Raw genomic sequence first — 16,245 nt, forward strand, 5'->3', positions numbered from 1 at the left:
TTTTTGAGCGAAATATCACCTGAAAGCTTATGTATCTGTGATCAGAGAATGAGGGCCTACTCAATACTTCCCATTCCTGAACCATAACAGGCCTGCTTGTGTAGAGTGTTAAATCGAGTACATTCTTCGAGGTTGGTCCCACATATGTTGGTTCCTCACCTCTATTAGCTGTTGCATTGCTCTCTCAATTTTTGAGTGATGGATAATTTTTTGGTATAACTACTACAAATTTCTCCGTTATCAAACACGTCCACCGTGACAAATGTTTGCGTTATCGAAGACTACTAATGTGTTAGATTCAAAAAAACTTGCATTTGCTTTGGAACGCACCTTGCGTAAAGGCGCATTTATTCCAGCTCATTCAAAGCACTTTTCATCCATCCAATGCGGTATGTTGATTTTTATTGCAAAGTAATCAACATTTATATTTCACTTAATTTTTAATTACTCCAACCCACTCATAAAATATTCAGCCACTATGAAATGTATAAAATGTGTTCGCATCTCCTTTATTGATTATGTTTTGGTAATTAAATTTCGTTTAATTTCAATGTTAAAATGAATTTGACGAAAATGCATTAAATTATTGAGCGGAAATGCGTGTTTTCTTTGGCTGATGTAAACTGCAGCTACCAAAAATTCTTTTATCAACCCTAATTTATGTACATATGGGCAGCTAATAGAATTATTTTTGCTTTATATAAGTATATGTTATACATACAGCCATACATTATTTCCCATATATGAAAAATCTTCTTGGGTCAAGTAAAAAAAAATTCGTAGAGGCGTCTCTCATTTCCAGCATTCATTGTTAAGTGCCTGTCTCAGCTTGTGTTAAGTGTACTCCATTCCAACTGTCGTGCAAATGGAGTGACCTACCGTTTTATACCCTATGCGATTATTAGATGGCTTTAATGATACAATTTTTCATGGTAGAAATGCATTCGGACGTTTTGCATCGCTTGCCAAATTTGACGGTCACATCTATAGACGGATCGAAAGCGGGATCAACCAAATGGTACAGGGGACAACCGCGACCGTTAGTCTAAATATATTATTTCAAATTGTCCGCTCTATTCGGCAGTCGCTTTAGTTGCGTAAATAGGGCATTCTCATTTCTAAACGAGAAATACAAGGTGTGGAAATCGCTCAATAAAACACACCAAAAATTTATTATCGACCTTCAGAATGGTTTTCCTGTAACTTTAACCATACAAGCACACTTTGGAATCCTTCGAAGTGTAGCCATTCAACACCGCTGTTAAGGCTTTCTTGGTCCACAATCGTCACAGTGGTGACTTTCCTTGAGGAATAAAGAAGATCCACAGCAGACGATATCTTCGCTATAAAGTTGAAGCAATGAATCCTACTTCTATCCCACGTGTCATATAATAAAGGGTTATGATTTATTTTTTCTTAAAAGTTTATTTCTTGTCTGTGTCAGATTTGGACCAAATCTAATAAACAAAAACATTTTTTTCTTATCTCTTAATGGTAATCAATTTCTGAAATGTTCGTCGCTCAAGGGGTTAAGAGTGGGATTTCTAACCGCCAGAAAGGACTGGGATGGCGTCTATATGTGAATGTAGTTGTCGTTTACTCTCTAATTAATCTCTCAGCTTCCTCACTCCCGTTGATCATTCTGGGAGCTTAATTTCTCTAAGCATTCTAAGTGTATGCCTATGCCTTACGGTATTTACGAGTTGTCTGTGTTGCAGCGCTCACGTGAAAATGACTCTCAAGGGCTGAAGTACGCAAGTTTTTGGTTCTAGACGGAGAGCTGGCTACATAGATAGTGCCCGCATCAGGTACATGGCTAATTTATATTGAAAATAATAGTATTAGTGTAGACGAATATAAAAATGAATGTCTGCCATTGCAAAACTGGGGCGCAAATGGGGTATACGCAGTGAAAGGGGTGAATTTTGGGTGGAAAAAAATTCATAAGGTACAGGGGTTCTATGTACGGGAAAAGTTTGGTTATATATTTGAGAAAGTGTAAAAAAATTGGCAGACATTTTACGAGGGGCTAACTCGCCGGCAGACTGCGCTGAAGATTACAAAAATTAATAAAAAAAAAATTATAAGGTACATGAATTCCAATTATTGTATTTTAAAGTTTAAACATTCCAAAAGTCATTTACAAAATGGCAGACAAAAAAGTGTGGGCTAAGGCCGCGGCAGACGACGCAAAGTGCGGCCGATTCCCGAAAAGCTGGCCAAAACTCAAAAAATTAAGTAATTGATTCAAAATTTCTTACTCGGGGGTTGTCGGGGTCGCTGATTACGAATTTGATCTTAAAATTTTGAAAATCCACCTTCCCTTCCACCCCTATTGGCCACCCCCTCACGTGAAATAGCGTATATTCTAGAACATAATCAAGATGCATGTTAATTTATATGTTTTCGGGGTCGCTGATTAAGGCCAAGGTAGCAAGTGGTAGCAGCTGAATCTTGTTTTATTCAGTAACCATTACTTTTTTGAGTACCCTTTAATAGGTTTCAAAGCAGCATATGACGGCGTTGTATTACTATACAGTTTGAAAACTCAAATTTTATAAAAAAAATTGCAAAAAATGTATCTACGTATTGCTGCAGCTAAAAATTTTGTGTCGAGGTATTGATATGTACTAAAGATTTCTCGTATTTTACTAACCTTCTGAAGATGATTCCACTTGGTTTTGTTCAATGTACTCCATTACAAAATCTTTCAAATGTGTGCAACTTTCACTATTCATCGACAGTAATACGATGCTCAAACGAAGGCCACGTTGCGACTGAAAATACAGAGGATACTTAGGGTACAGGACGTTGCTATGAACGGTTTTCACTACTCAAGGCATTACTGTAGCCAACCCAAAGACAAAAAAACTCTATCTAGAAACTTTTTTTTTCGACTTTTGGCCAGCTTTTTGGGAATCGGCCGCACTGTGCATCGGCAGAAACATTTAGCGAATTTCAAGATACTGAAACATTGCAACGAGCTGCATATGTTTTGAGGAAAAAAATTATGGCCATAAAAAAAGATCCACTACCTCAACAGCTGACTTCAGAGGACCTGATCAAAGGTGAATGTAAAATTCCTACTGATATTGTACAATTTTTAACTTCTTTAATCTGCGGAAATGATCCCAGAACTGTGAAAAGTTCCATTGTACTCGAAAAGTCAACCAAAGCTAGTCAACTTATTTTTTGTTTTCAATCAAGGAAATTATTCTCGATGGCTACTAAAATATCATGATAATTTGTTAAGAGTGCAAATAACACATCCAGGCCTCGAGGAAGATTTTAAAAATGGATTTTTTGGTGTGAAGAGGACAGAAAAGCCATTTTCACGAATGCCTGTTGATTTGACGTTAGAGCAAACGGTTAATGCTACTGCTTCAAGACGATTAACAGGTATAACGCACTTTACAAACTCTATCTCAGCGCGGCAAAGATGGGCTAAAAGCCATGGCATCCGATCAACTATTGTATCACATACATTCGATGTAACAGGCTTAAAAAGAAGTCAAGATATCAGCGGAGACTTAGAAAAACACCAAATTAAAAAAGATACTACTCAGTTGCAGAATTTTATAACTATATTAAAACAAAATATGAATCCTTTCAACACCGAAGATACTCAGAGCAGCAAAGATACTCAGAGCAGCGAAGATACTCAGAGCAGTGAAGATACTCGGAGCAGTGAAGATACTCGGAGCAGCGAAGATACTCGGAGCAATGAATTGTTTAATATTGCAACTGGACGAGCAGCATCGAAAGAAGTGGGCGACTTTTTATTAAATGTGGAAAGAACTGGCCGTGGTTTAAGAGAAAAGTTTATTTCTGAATGTGCTGCGTCTGATGCTCGTTTCGAATTAACTATTAAGCAAAATAAAATACTGAATTTCGCTACTTCAACCCAGAAAAGATTTGTCCCGATAAATAATAAAGTTCAAGAAGTACAACTACAGCGTGACTTGTTCGGCCGAATGTTAGCTATTTCAATGAATGACAATGCTAACACCCGTTCCGATGTGTATGTGTCACTTGGATGGATCGATTTCTAAAACAGATAAATCTGTTTTGTTGAAGTCGTTGGAAAAAGATGTTCAAAGTACAGCCCCAAGCTACACTGACATTTGTTTGATTGACGGATTCTTCCTCATACATTGTATCAAGGATTTACCAAAAACATTCGGAAGTATCTCCAAAAAAATACTTCAAATGGTGACTAACAATGCAGCCCGTGAAATTGATGTAATTTTTGATAGATATTGGTCACCATCTATCAAAGATTACGAAAGATCTCAGCGAAGCGGTTCCTCTGGTAATCGTATGTACGTGATTTCTGGACCTGAACAATCAAGACTATCAGACTTTAATAAAGAACTCCGAAATAGCTTTTTCAAAGAGGCACTCGTGAAATTTTTAATCGTCTACAGGCAAAATCAAGAATTAATTCCATTCTTTCAAAATAAAAAAAGTGCTACTCAATTTTGATAACTATTATCAATATGAAGCTGTGAATGAAAGCATATTATTTTCAAAAAATGATAAGTTTACTCTCGATTTGCATGAAGAGGCGGATTCAAAAATAGTATATCATGCGTGCAATATCGAGTCAACAGCGAACATTCTAATAAAATGCTCAGATACGGATATTTTAATTATTATGTTGGCTAATATGATTCACGTACAACACAATAGCAAAGTTTATATTCAAACAGGGGTTTGGAATAAGCAACGAATAATTGACGTATCGACGTTGCATGAAAAGTTAGGCGAGATAATGTGTCAATCTCTGCCAGGATTTCATGCTTTAACTGGCTGCGATTTTAATCCCGCATTATTTTGCAAGGGAAAGCAACGTCCTTTACAGATTTTAAAGAAAAATGAAGACTTGCAAAAAGCATTTGGTCAAATTGGACATGAAGACTGTGATGAAACCGCTGTTTTCCCGATTCTTGAAAAGTTTATCTGTCATTTGTACAACTTTCCGTTGTTGAGCTCCGTAAATGATGCACGATTCGCCTTATTTGTAAAAACCTATAAGGTCAACGATTTGGAGGAACCTTTCCAGAAAAAAAAATTGCAGAATTTTGACTCATCCACTTTGCCTCCTAGCCAGGCTGAATTAACGCAGCATTTATTGAGGACCAAATATATTGCTACAATATAGAAAAATGCTCATAAGAAAATTCCATCATATTTACGACCAGAAACTTGCGGATGGATATTAGTAGAGGGAAAGTATACATTTAAATGGTTCGACGGACCACAGCTGCCTAGTACAATACAAGATATTATTGATCCTGGAACAAACGAAGGTAATATATTTATCCACAGAACATATATGTAACTATTCCATTCTATTAAATGTCTAAAAATCATTTTGCTTTGTGCTTTGTTACAGGCGATGAAGACGTTAATGCAGAAAGCGAATCAAATGAAGATGAATATAGCGATAGCGAAGGAGATATCACGTCCGAATCAGATTCCGATTGCGAATGTGACTAAAAATGTTGATGTGTAGCGCACTTTTTAACGTCGTCTGCCGCGGCCTTAGCCCTCACTTTTTTGTCTGCCATTTTGTAAATGACTTTTGGAATGTTTAAACTTTAAAATACAATAATTGGAATTCATGTACCTTATAATTTTTTTTTTATTAATTTTTGTAATCTTCAGCGCAGTCTGCCGGCGAGTTAGCCCCTCGTAAAATGTCTGCCAATTTTTTTACACTTTCTCAAATATATATAATAATATAACCAAACTTTTCCCGTACATGGAACCCCTGTACCTTATGAATTTTTTTCCACCCAAAATTCACCCCTTTCACTGCGTGTCCGCCCTTTGCGCCCCAGTTCTGCAATGGCAGACATTCATTTTTATATTCGTCTACACTAATACTATTATTTTAAAAATAAATTAGCCATGTACCTGATGCGGGCACTTTCATGTAGCCAGCTCTTAGACTATTCAGCTCGATCCTGAAACTTTTCAAGCAGTTATCTTTTTTGATACCATTTGTAGGGAGTTGAGCAAGTACCCATTGCTCCCGAAAGGCACATTCATACTAGTAAGGGAATAAGCAATCTCGATAGAGCAGTCTTCGCTTTGGAAACTGTTGAAAATAAATCCGATCGCAATGCGACTCTGTAGTACATACACATTAACATGTGTGTATACAAATTCATATTGTCATGTCAATTTCTATGTTCAAAATTGAAGTCAGTTACTAAAATGAAGCGCAGTGAACAGAAGCAAACAACCACTTAAAAAAAAAATAAATAATTGGTCCGCACAATTCTGTTATGTGTTTGACCGAGCTCCTCCTCCTTTTTTATGTTGTTCCACAAATGGGGGGGCCTACAGTTTTAAGCCGACCCCAAATAGCAAATGTTTTTTATGAGAAGCTTTTTCATAGCAGAAATACACTCGGAGGTTAGCCATTGCCTGCCATTAACCTAAATAACCATCTTTGTACCCTCAAGTTAAATCGTTAGGGGTTTCCTGCTAGATGCTTGCACACCAATGACTTTAAACACTGTGAGCCTGGTTCCATGGGCTTGTATTTTTAATAGGAGTTGAACATTAAGATATAATACTAAATCCCTCACTTTTTCAGCCCTTTCGACTTCAACAGTCTTAAGAGTTATTACGGCCGTTTCTGGCAATATTTTTTTCGAATCAAGGGGCCGAAAAAAAGCGAATTTTCCAGAATTTTTTCTGAGAAAACTTTTAAATTTATTGATCTTTTATGTATTTATATTCTGTTATCTTTTAACTGTATTTTAAGACTTAGTATTAGTAAAAATATTTATTTGGAAAGGAGCTACAGCTGATCTCTGGGAATTCCTCTCAAAAAAGACCTTTTGCGGTGAAACTATATCTCTGAACTGGATTCTCTGAAATGAAAAAACCAAACAGATTTCGTTAAAATTATGTTAAATCTAGTAATTAATCGAAGGAATAAGCAAAATACATTTTTTTGACAAACAAATCTATTTTTTACCAAAATTTCGGCCTTAATTATTAAAAAATATATTCAGGAAGCTCGTGTTAAAATTTGAAACTAATCCGTTTAGCCGTTTTCGAATAATATTGGTCACCGACTTTCAAAACACCATTTTGAGAAAAACGCGCTGCCATTCCGGCCTTGTACTTTCAAGTACCCCGAAACGCCTTTTCAAATTTGCGTGTAACTTAGAAAATATTCACCAGAACGACATTAAATTTTCTGTGTGTATTCTTAAATATATGTACATTAAAATATAATATAAAAAATCGAGTTTTTGAAAATTCTAACTGTAGGTATATAACCCTTTAAACGACAATTGCACGAAATAAAAAGTAAAAATACTTCTTTATAATTGCATTTTTTACTCTTTTCTCGTTAATAAGTCAGCAAATATTAAATGGATATAGAAAAAAGAAATAAACCAATCTTGATAGCTTATTTTCAATTTATAATCTAGCTGTGAAAACGGCTAGATTGATTATTGCAATGTGTTTGTGTTAATCCACTACCTGTAGTTTGGCAGCCATTGTGAATGAGTTATCTTATCGTCACCGTGAACACATTGGCCAAACAGCTGTTTATTATTGTATTTCTTTCAAACTCTCTGGCGGTGCAATGTAAAAATACTGTAGATTATTCTCACATTAAATTTTTAATATTAAAGGAAGACTAAATCACTTTAATTTCCTTTAGTTAAAGCGCACAGTAAGAATTAAGTTACATTTAATAATTAATATTTATCAGATTTGTAAAATGGCATAGCCATGAAAGTGTTTACCGTACCATAAGAGAGTGGTAGGCCGAAAAAATATTTTATGCTACGTGGAATATTAGATACGAAAGCATAAAATAATAGATAAACAGCAGCATAGAAATCAAAAATAAAATAAAGATGAGTATGGACGAGAAACTAAAATACTCGCTTTTGCGCGGAGATTTAGTGGATAACCAAAGCGTTTGGACAAGGTAAGGGCATAAAGTGATTAACGCAATTTATATTTATATTAATTTTTAACGACAAAACTATTTGTACTCTTTGTATAGACATGAAAAACGAGTATGGTTCCTCACACTCATCACAGGCACTTGCATGCTCTATTCCACACGCACATCTATGCCGCTACTCATACCCGCCGTTGCTGCTGAGCAGAAGTGGAGTAAAACTGATTCGGGCACTGTACTCAGTTCATTCTTTTGGGGTTATACTTTAACACAGGTGTTTTTTTTTTCAAATTTTAACTAAATATGTTGCTCTGTATTCTAATGCTAAACGCTGCGTGCATCTTTCCTTCTAGGTAGTGGGTGGCTATTTTAGTGATCGTTTTGGCGGTCAACGTGTAATACTATTCGCTTCAATTGGCTGGTCGTTAATCACATTTCTCATGCCCAACATCATATGGAGTTCAACGGCGATTAAAGCGTATTCCATTCCATTTATTGTAACTGTACGTATTATAAATGGTGCATTCCAGGGTGTTCACTTTCCAAGCATGATTAGTCTCACTAGCCAGGTGAGTGTGTAGGTGTGAAGAAAGCTGTTGTCCTTTTTAATTATATTCTTTTCCTTTTACGATAGAATCTTTGCTCAAATGAACGCACAAGCTTTTTTGGCCTACTCACAGCCGGCTCAGCGTTGGGCACGCTGCTTACGGGCAGTTTGGGCTCATTTGTGTTGGATTATTTCGGCTGGCCATATGTTTTTCGTGTTATTGGCTTTTTGGGCATCGCATGGGCGTTAATGCTGCGCTACTACACCATGGCAGGTGAACGTGGGCGTATTATCAATGTGTCGGCACCTTCACGTCTATGTGCCAGCAAGCAAATCTCGGACAATGTGCCTTGGCTACGGTACTTTAGAAAACTCTCATTCTGGGCTTGCGTGCTCACACATGCCTGCGAAATGAACTGTTTCTTTGTATTGCTTTCTTGGCTGCCCACATATTTCCACGATGGATTTCCGCATGCCAAAGTGTGGGTAGTCAATATGATTCCTTGGCTTGCTCTGCCGCCATGCACAATCTTTGCACGCTATGTTACTGGACGATTATTGGCACGCGATTGGTCTACTTCGGCAGTGAGGAAGATCATACAAAGCTGTTGCTTTGCATCGCAGAATCTGGCGTTATTCATAATGGCGCGCACAAATGACTATCACACGGCATTGATATGCATGACCGTTATAATTGGTAAGTGCTTAGATGTGTAGCAGCTAACAGTGGCTTAACGTGGATTTTTTGTGTTGTAGGTGGTACTGGCTTCCACAACAATGCCGTCACAGTGAATCCCCAAGACTTAGCGCCATCGCATTCGGGTAGCGTTTTCGGCCTGATGAACACTGTTGGCGCAGTGCCGGGTTTTTTGGGTGTTTACCTCGCTGGACATATTCTAGAAGTAACACAAAGTTGGCCTATTGTGTTCAGCACGGCTGCAGCCATTAACTTGGTCGGTTGGGCGGTGTTTGTTATATTCGGCTCAGCCGAGGCGATTGTGTGATTTTTCAACATATATATGCAATTTTTCCCCTACTCCGAAAGCATGCACACATTGCAAAGCACTGATTGTTTTATGCTATTGCAAGTAGATTTGTACATACTAGTGCTTATTTGTTTTAAATTTAATCAAAGGCTATAAATATGTGATTTCTTGTATCATTTAACTGTTCGAGCGATCTATTAACAACTAGAGAAACATATTTTTTAAGTAGTATTGTAAATTATACCATATATGCGTGATATGCAAGAATAAACCGATCTAATTACGTATAAGTAGATCAAAAGTAACAGCCGATCTATTTATTTACACTTTATTAAAATCTTTACTGACTTATGTGTTTCATATTGGACTATAGTTTAACTAAGTAATTTCCAATTGCAAATATTAATATTTTTTTATGCGACATCTACTAGCATTTTAGACATATATGGACCGTCCAGCTCATAGCCCAGCTTGCGATAGTAGGCGCGTGTGCCTACACCGGAAATTACAGCCAGCTTCACACTGCCATGCTCTTCGCGCGCTATACGCGCAGCTTCTTCCATCAGCAGCATGCCGAAACCCTAAGAATTCATTTAGTCAGTTATTTAATTTCTCTTAATACAAACAAAAAAAAAACGGGGTTTCCATTACCTGATGCTGAAACTTTGTTGGATCTCTTGCGTTAACTGGCACAACTGAGCCATAGACATGCAATTCGCGCACTATCGAACACTGACCCACTTTAGTCAATTCCTTTTGGTACGTGTCTGGTGAACATTTGCGCAAACGTAACAGCCCGACAAGAATATCCTGCTCCGGATCTTCATAGGAGAGGAATGTCTCCCAACCGCCATTAGCAAAGTAGTCACGTCGTATCAGTTCGATTTCATATGGGCGCACTTTATTGTGTATTTCTTGTATGCCCACTTCACGTGTGCGCACATCCCGACAATCCGTACCCCAATCTTTCATGCGTGCCAACGCAAGCTCGCGTAAATTTCCATGTTCCACACCAGAGCTGTAAGTATGCTTACTACTTACCAGTTTCAAATTGTATATACATTTTACACATACCTCACGAGTGGCATAGGTATATCACGCTGTACGCGATATACACGCGTCCATGGCGGCACCAGCGCCAATATTTTCGCCACCAAATCGACCAGCATCGATGGCGGATACGACTTGTAGCGCCCGGTCTTCCACAGCTCATAGAGACCAGTGCCGCGTATCACAAGCGTTGGATAGATTTTCAAACCATCGGAGCGAAAAGCTGGATTTTCAAAGTATTCCTGGGAAAGTAAACGATCGTAACTTTTTTTGTGTGTATAATTTATGCGATTTCACTTACAATAAACTGTTCTAGATCACGCTCAAAGTCCACATTTGGCAAATCTGGCATCATATGCGCCACTATTTTATAACCTGAATCCTTGCCCAATTGGAAACTTTCACAAACTGCTTTCACAGTATGCCCACGATTTGTATCTCGCGCTACATCTTCGTAAACCGATTGAACACCAATTTCCAAACGTGTGCAACCATAATTTAACATATCGGTAATGTGCCGCTTCAAGCAATAATCCGGACGCGTTTCGATGGTTATGCCAATGCATTTCACATTAGAAATCTCCGAATAACGTATCGCTTCCTTAATGTCCCGACTAGTGTGCCCACTTAGTGCATCATGCAGTTGCATAATAAAGTCATTGCGGTATTTCTCATCCAAACTCATGAATGTGCCACCCATTACAATGAATTCCACTTTATCTACAGAATGTCCCAACTGCTTCAGTTGTTCGACACGGTGACGTGTTTGCAGATAAGGATTGTATCGTGCACGAATAGCGCGCATAGATGTTGGCTCGTATCCCGTGTATGACTGCGTGGAGTATTCGAAATCACTGTCTGGTCCGCCCGGGCAATATACACATATGTTGCCGGTCATATTGATGTGAGGACACCGATGGGGCTTGCACATCACAGCAACAACCGCGATCTATGTGCCAAAGTATTAATAGTTTAAAAATAGAAAAAATAAAAGGTACTCATGAACTTACACCGCTAGCTGTTCGTATGGGCTTAGCACGCAGTTTAGGTAGCAATATTTTTTTTGCTTCTTGGGGCACAGCTGCAATTATGTCTACCAAACGTGGTGAACTCTCCAATCCATACTTAGAGGAGATGCGCGCTTTAAGCCGATTTAGATTAACATCTTTTTTGTCCTCATGGGCCTTTAGTAGTTCCTGTATGATTTCACCGATAACTATGACACTACGCTCCTCGCGGCTCAAACCAACTCCTGAAAACAAAGTTTATTTAGTTTAATTGGTGAGATATTTTAATTATATAGATTACCCAGCTTCTTTTTCGGCTTCATTATAGTGTTTTCTAGTGAAATGAATACGTTTTTACGCAGTCAATTGATGGATAAATGGAATGATGACTATTTGCCCATGAAAACACGAAAATTAAACGTCAAATGCTACTCACATCACGGTTAGTTAGGTTAGGTTACGGTGGTTGCCACTCTCCATGATAGTGTAGAAGAGCTAATTTATAACTGCGATACCACTTGTTTATACACAAGTTTCCCCTCTAATACTCGATGTGCTGAAATTATTTAATAACTATTCGCAAATAAGCGACACAAAAATTGTGGATGATTGCAGATTCCATGTTCATTAGACATCTAAAAAAATATGATTAGATAGCGTTGCTGGCAAAATTAGTACAGTGACAGAGAAATAGTTCAGCATTTCCCACCTCCTAATCGTTCCTGTAGCTGAGACAGAATTTATTAGATTGGCGATCATTGACTTAGTTCTGTGTTTACACCGTCTAGGCCAATCCTGTCTAGTTTCCTCACAAGTAGTCTCCGTCGTACATCTATTGTTGGTCTGCCGGGATGTAGGCCGATCCAAAGCTTGCTTGAAGATAAGGGGACTTCCACATAGTGGGCAAAGTTGACTGATTCTTGTCTTATCGGCACCGCTTCTATTATATAGTCTTAAGCTATCAGTGAAGAAAGTCACTCGCCCTGGGTCAAAGTCCTTAACGTTATCGCAATTGGTCTCTTTCAGTGAGGATTTTCAAAATATAATTGTGGAGTAGCGTAATACTATATTCCTATGTTATCCCGCAGGAGTTCCGAAAATTTTCTCCTTGACCTCACCAACTCGAACTATCCTTCAGTCATCGGAGGAAAGTTGGACAAGCTCCAGGTTCAATGGTAAGGCTTCCGAGCTCGGCCCACAGAGACGGGCCTTCTCTACACCTTCAACTGGTTGTGACTGTGGGAGTAAAACACTGAGGAGTCTGGTGCGTAGATTAGACGGATTGTGTAAACCCCCTTAGCCCCTCAGAGTAGCTCTTGATGAAATGTATTTTGGTTTTTGCTGTCGAGTCAAGTGGCTGCACTTTTGCCCGTACAGGAGTCCGAGGCTTTTTGGATTTTAGGGTTCATCACATACCTCATCCTTACCTGGAGATGGACGAATTTGATAAAACGCTGTGATACCTGGTCAATTCAATAATAATAATATAATAATAGGAATAACTATTACAAATTTTTATGCCACTTACTATACGGCAAATGTAGAAAGTTGTCAATTTTTGTGCATTCCGACATGGCGTACGGCACATATGTATGTGGTGCCTATAACTCAAATACACAACCTATTTTGCTGTCGATGCCGCAACGAACAGAACAAACCCATTGTGACGGCCGATCAGCCAAATATATTGCTGCAATAGTCTCAGCAACTTTAAAAGTCACATTTTCCTGATTTCTGCAAATTTTTTGCTTTTGGCGGCCAATTATCCTTTAAAAAAGTTCTGCATATTGCTGCCTTTCTTTAATTTTATTGAAATTATCTATCTAAACTCCGTATGTACTAACTGGCATGAATCCCGTAGCAAAGAAACGTAAGCAAACATAACAGCTAATTTCATAAATCTTAAGTCCAACTGTTTAAATGGGTAGATAAATCTCGCATATACGAACAGAATATAAAATGGTATCAGCACAACAATATATGATGGTATCGATTTTTTTTGTGTTTCGCCCTTAAGTTTTTTCAAGCTCTACTAAGAATTGCAAGCCTGCTCCGGCAACAGCTGACGCTAATTGCAAAATTAATTTGTTTTCAGTGCGTCCATTGGCTTTGTTCAATTCAAAGAAATAATAAAATATTACTTTTACGGAGAAACACATTTAAAAGGAAACGCTGTAGAAATTTAAAGAAAACTATAGAAATATACAAGTTAGTTGTGAGAAATGGCGGCGTGCCTCACAAAACATCAATTGGAACAGCAGAAAATGTTGGAGCAATTGAATGAGAGCGACAGCTATGAAGAAAATGAATTTGAAATGCCTGCCGAAGAGGAATCATTCTCTTTTTCAGTAAACGGTTTAAAGAATTGAAATTTGAAACAAATATATTTAAATGCTGCTCTCTAATTACAGTGTAGCAGCGCTTGCTGGGTCTGCAATGGATATTATGGTCCCAATTTTGACGAACCGCTTTGCGGAACATGTCATGCTTTTCTTTACAGCACGCAAGCTGCCGAGGAGCTAGAGACTACGATTTCAGATGATGAGGATTCAGGCAACGATGAGCCGCCTTTTAAAGATAAGCAGGAAGTAGACGAGGATGAAGATGACGATGACGATGTTGACGACGTAGTGGAGGATGACGTCGATGATGAAGAGGGTGTCGGCATGTTAGAGGCTGGAATGGGAAATGCACCTGCTATGGCAGCACAAGAAATGCAGGTTGATAATCCTGCACTATTAGTTGCAGAAGTAGACCCGCCGCGACGTTCACTTGAACGTGACGTTGAGCGTGGAAATGTCGTGCTGTTACCCATACATCGACCACGACCTATAGCACCACGTTCATTGCCCGATTTCCTACAGTTGCTGAGCGAAAGACGTGCCAATTCACATGAGGCAGTTGCGCATGTCGCTGCTCCAAATAATATACTAATGTTGCCGGTGGAAATTATGATTATAATTTTTTCCTACTTGGATGATATGTCTATGTGGAAGGCGAGTGAAGTGTGCAAGCAATGGCGTAGCATTTTGGAGCAAAACACTTCGCAATTGATGTGGATGCGTTATTTGAAAGAGCGCTGGCCCCTCTTTCAGTGCATTGTCGATGTGCCCAATTGGTTGAAATTGTATAGTGCCTTGATGGACTCGTGTTTCTGTCGCACCTGCTTGCTGCAAATGGCATTGAAGTCGCCACCGCGTGCCAGGCAAAATGCCATACGCATGAATTTCCTGCGTAACGATGCACACCAACTCAACTGCAATTCAACGGAGGGCATTGATGCCATACCTCTGGATAAACAAAATACTTATTGGCAAGCAAGCATCTTGGGGCCTGCTGGTAGTCCATACGAGGGTGGAAAGTTCTTCCTTTACATCTTCTTTCCTGAACGGTGAGTACTTATATTTTGTTTATGAAATTGTTTTTGTATTTGTTTTAACAAAAAAAAATCAAATTTGCTTCAGCTATCCGATGATTCCACCGACAGTGCGCTTTCTGACGAAAATCCTGCATCCGAATGTTTCACGTCACGGAGATGTGGGCATCGATATTTTCCAGCACAACTGGTCGCTAGCGTTGAACGTTTCGAAAATTTTGTTGTCAGTGCAAAGTTTGCTCACAGATCCATATACAGAGGTGTGTATTTTATAATATTTTTCAATGGTTTGAACTTGGTTTAATTTGCATTTTGACTTGTAGATATGCATGGAACCGGAGCTGGGCTATATGTATGAACACAATCGTGCGCGCTTTGAAAACTTGGCGCGCTCCTGGACCTGGAAGTACGCCATGTTCGAGTTGATGCCGCCTTCTTAAGCGTGTATATGTGATTACGCAAAATGAGTTGCTTTTCAAGAAGCATTTACGAATTAATTATTTATTTATTTTGTGCACAAATAATTGTTTAAGTTTATTTATTAATTTATTATGTATGTATGTATACATAATTTTTAAGGTTGTGTCGCATTCCCAGAACTAAAAATAGAACAGAAAGAGGAACAATATTTGGAATCATTTACCGGACAGCCGAAGCATTGCGATATATTTTCCTATATTATTAATTTCATATTAGCAGTTCGGAATCTCATTTGATATGCGAATTTCCTATGCAGAACTAATAACTATGCAGAATTAATAACTAATCATTAACCAGCAAATATGATGTTTGAAGTTTAATAAACAAATATCAAATGCAAAAACAAAATATATATATCTATATATTCAATTCAATATGAACGCAAATGTGTTTATGTAAAAACATTTGCAATAAATTTATGAATATCGTATATGCTTGTAATGAGCAATAAGAAAATTGATGAAGAAGTATTTTTAAGTTTGCTGATAACTATTTTAATAGCAAGAAATAAGTAGTGATAAAGTTGTGCGACTTAAACGCCGTCAACATAGACATATAATATGTATGTATGTATCTAACTCGAAATAAACATTATTTTGTTCTACAAACTATTGAAAGACTTTTTCAGACACAAAATTTTGTTCTAGAGATAATCGGCATGGTTATGAGCCATAATATTAACAACTTCTGCACAGCGCCGGCGGAGGAGGAAAATTCCGAGTAGTCTGGGTCATATTTGCGCGAAGATAATTCTTCAATCTTCGGAGAACTGAAAAAGATCTTTCGTTCGTACAGGAAGAACCAGGCATAGTCATCAGTAACTGTACAAATTTTAAATATTCAGCCAGAAGCGA

At 38.1% G+C, this 16,245-nt stretch overlaps 3 protein-coding genes across 3 annotated transcripts; 2 read left to right on the forward strand and 1 right to left on the reverse strand.

The window, feature by feature from the left end:
- Window positions 1-7,612: 7,612 nt before the first annotated feature.
- Window positions 7,613-9,783, forward strand: LOC129247752 (solute carrier family 17 member 9). The gene is made up of 5 exons (XM_054887032.1): window positions 7,613-7,969; window positions 8,048-8,219; window positions 8,299-8,514; window positions 8,580-9,189; window positions 9,249-9,783. The coding sequence occupies exons 1-5, from the start codon at window positions 7,896-7,898 to the stop codon at window positions 9,494-9,496; spliced, it is 1,320 nt and encodes a 439-aa protein (XP_054743007.1). The 5' UTR covers window positions 7,613-7,895; the 3' UTR covers window positions 9,497-9,783.
- Window positions 9,784-9,792: 9 nt separating this feature from the next.
- Window positions 9,793-11,988, reverse strand: LOC129247751 (elongator complex protein 3). The gene is made up of 6 exons (XM_054887031.1): window positions 11,837-11,988; window positions 11,539-11,780; window positions 10,830-11,477; window positions 10,553-10,770; window positions 10,130-10,496; window positions 9,793-10,059 (listed from the first exon to the last, which is right to left on the reverse strand). Exons 1-6 carry the CDS (start codon window positions 11,856-11,858, stop codon window positions 9,892-9,894), a joined length of 1,665 nt encoding a protein of 554 aa, XP_054743006.1. The 5' UTR covers window positions 11,859-11,988; the 3' UTR covers window positions 9,793-9,891.
- A 1,620-nt stretch (window positions 11,989-13,608) lies between these two features.
- LOC129248605 (uncharacterized) lies at window positions 13,609-16,002 on the forward strand. The gene is made up of 4 exons (XM_054888226.1): window positions 13,609-13,883; window positions 13,947-14,926; window positions 15,000-15,171; window positions 15,235-16,002. Exons 1-4 carry the CDS (start codon window positions 13,758-13,760, stop codon window positions 15,349-15,351), a joined length of 1,395 nt encoding a protein of 464 aa, XP_054744201.1. The 5' UTR covers window positions 13,609-13,757; the 3' UTR covers window positions 15,352-16,002.
- The last annotated feature ends 243 nt before the right edge of the window (window positions 16,003-16,245 follow it).

Source organism: Anastrepha obliqua, chromosome 5 (genome assembly GCF_027943255.1).
Source record: "Anastrepha obliqua isolate idAnaObli1 chromosome 5, idAnaObli1_1.0, whole genome shotgun sequence".
NCBI lineage: Eukaryota > Metazoa > Arthropoda > Insecta > Diptera > Tephritidae > Anastrepha > Anastrepha obliqua.

What these genes read in the sequence shown, in the direction of transcription:
- LOC129248605 (XM_054888226.1), top strand. Translation starts at nt 13,758, where the DNA reads ATGGCGGCGTGCCTCACAAAACATCAATTGGAACAGCAGAAAATGTTG. An exon ending in AGGAATCATTCTCTTTTTCA is followed by an intron (nt 13,884 to 13,946) that starts GTAAACGGTTTA and finishes CTCTAATTACAG; the next exon opens with TGTAGCAGCGCTTGCTGGGT. An exon ending in TACATCTTCTTTCCTGAACG is followed by an intron (nt 14,927 to 14,999) that starts GTGAGTACTTAT and finishes AATTTGCTTCAG; the next exon opens with CTATCCGATGATTCCACCGA.
- LOC129247751 (XM_054887031.1), bottom strand. Translation starts at nt 11,858, where the DNA reads ATGAAGCCGAAAAAGAAGCTGG. An exon ending in GTGATCTAGAACAGTTTATT is followed by an intron (nt 10,771 to 10,829) that starts GTAAGTGAAATC and finishes TTACTTTCCCAG; the next exon opens with GAATACTTTGAAAATCCAGC. An exon ending in ATACCTATGCCACTCGTGAG is followed by an intron (nt 10,497 to 10,552) that starts GTATGTGTAAAA and finishes GCATACTTACAG; the next exon opens with CTCTGGTGTGGAACATGGAA.
- LOC129247752 (XM_054887032.1), top strand. Translation starts at nt 7,896, where the DNA reads ATGAGTATGGACGAGAAACTAAAATACTCGCTTTTGCGCGGAGATTTA. An exon ending in TGATTAGTCTCACTAGCCAG is followed by an intron (nt 8,515 to 8,579) that starts GTGAGTGTGTAG and finishes CTTTTACGATAG; the next exon opens with AATCTTTGCTCAAATGAACG. An exon ending in ATGCATGACCGTTATAATTG is followed by an intron (nt 9,190 to 9,248) that starts GTAAGTGCTTAG and finishes TTTGTGTTGTAG; the next exon opens with GTGGTACTGGCTTCCACAAC.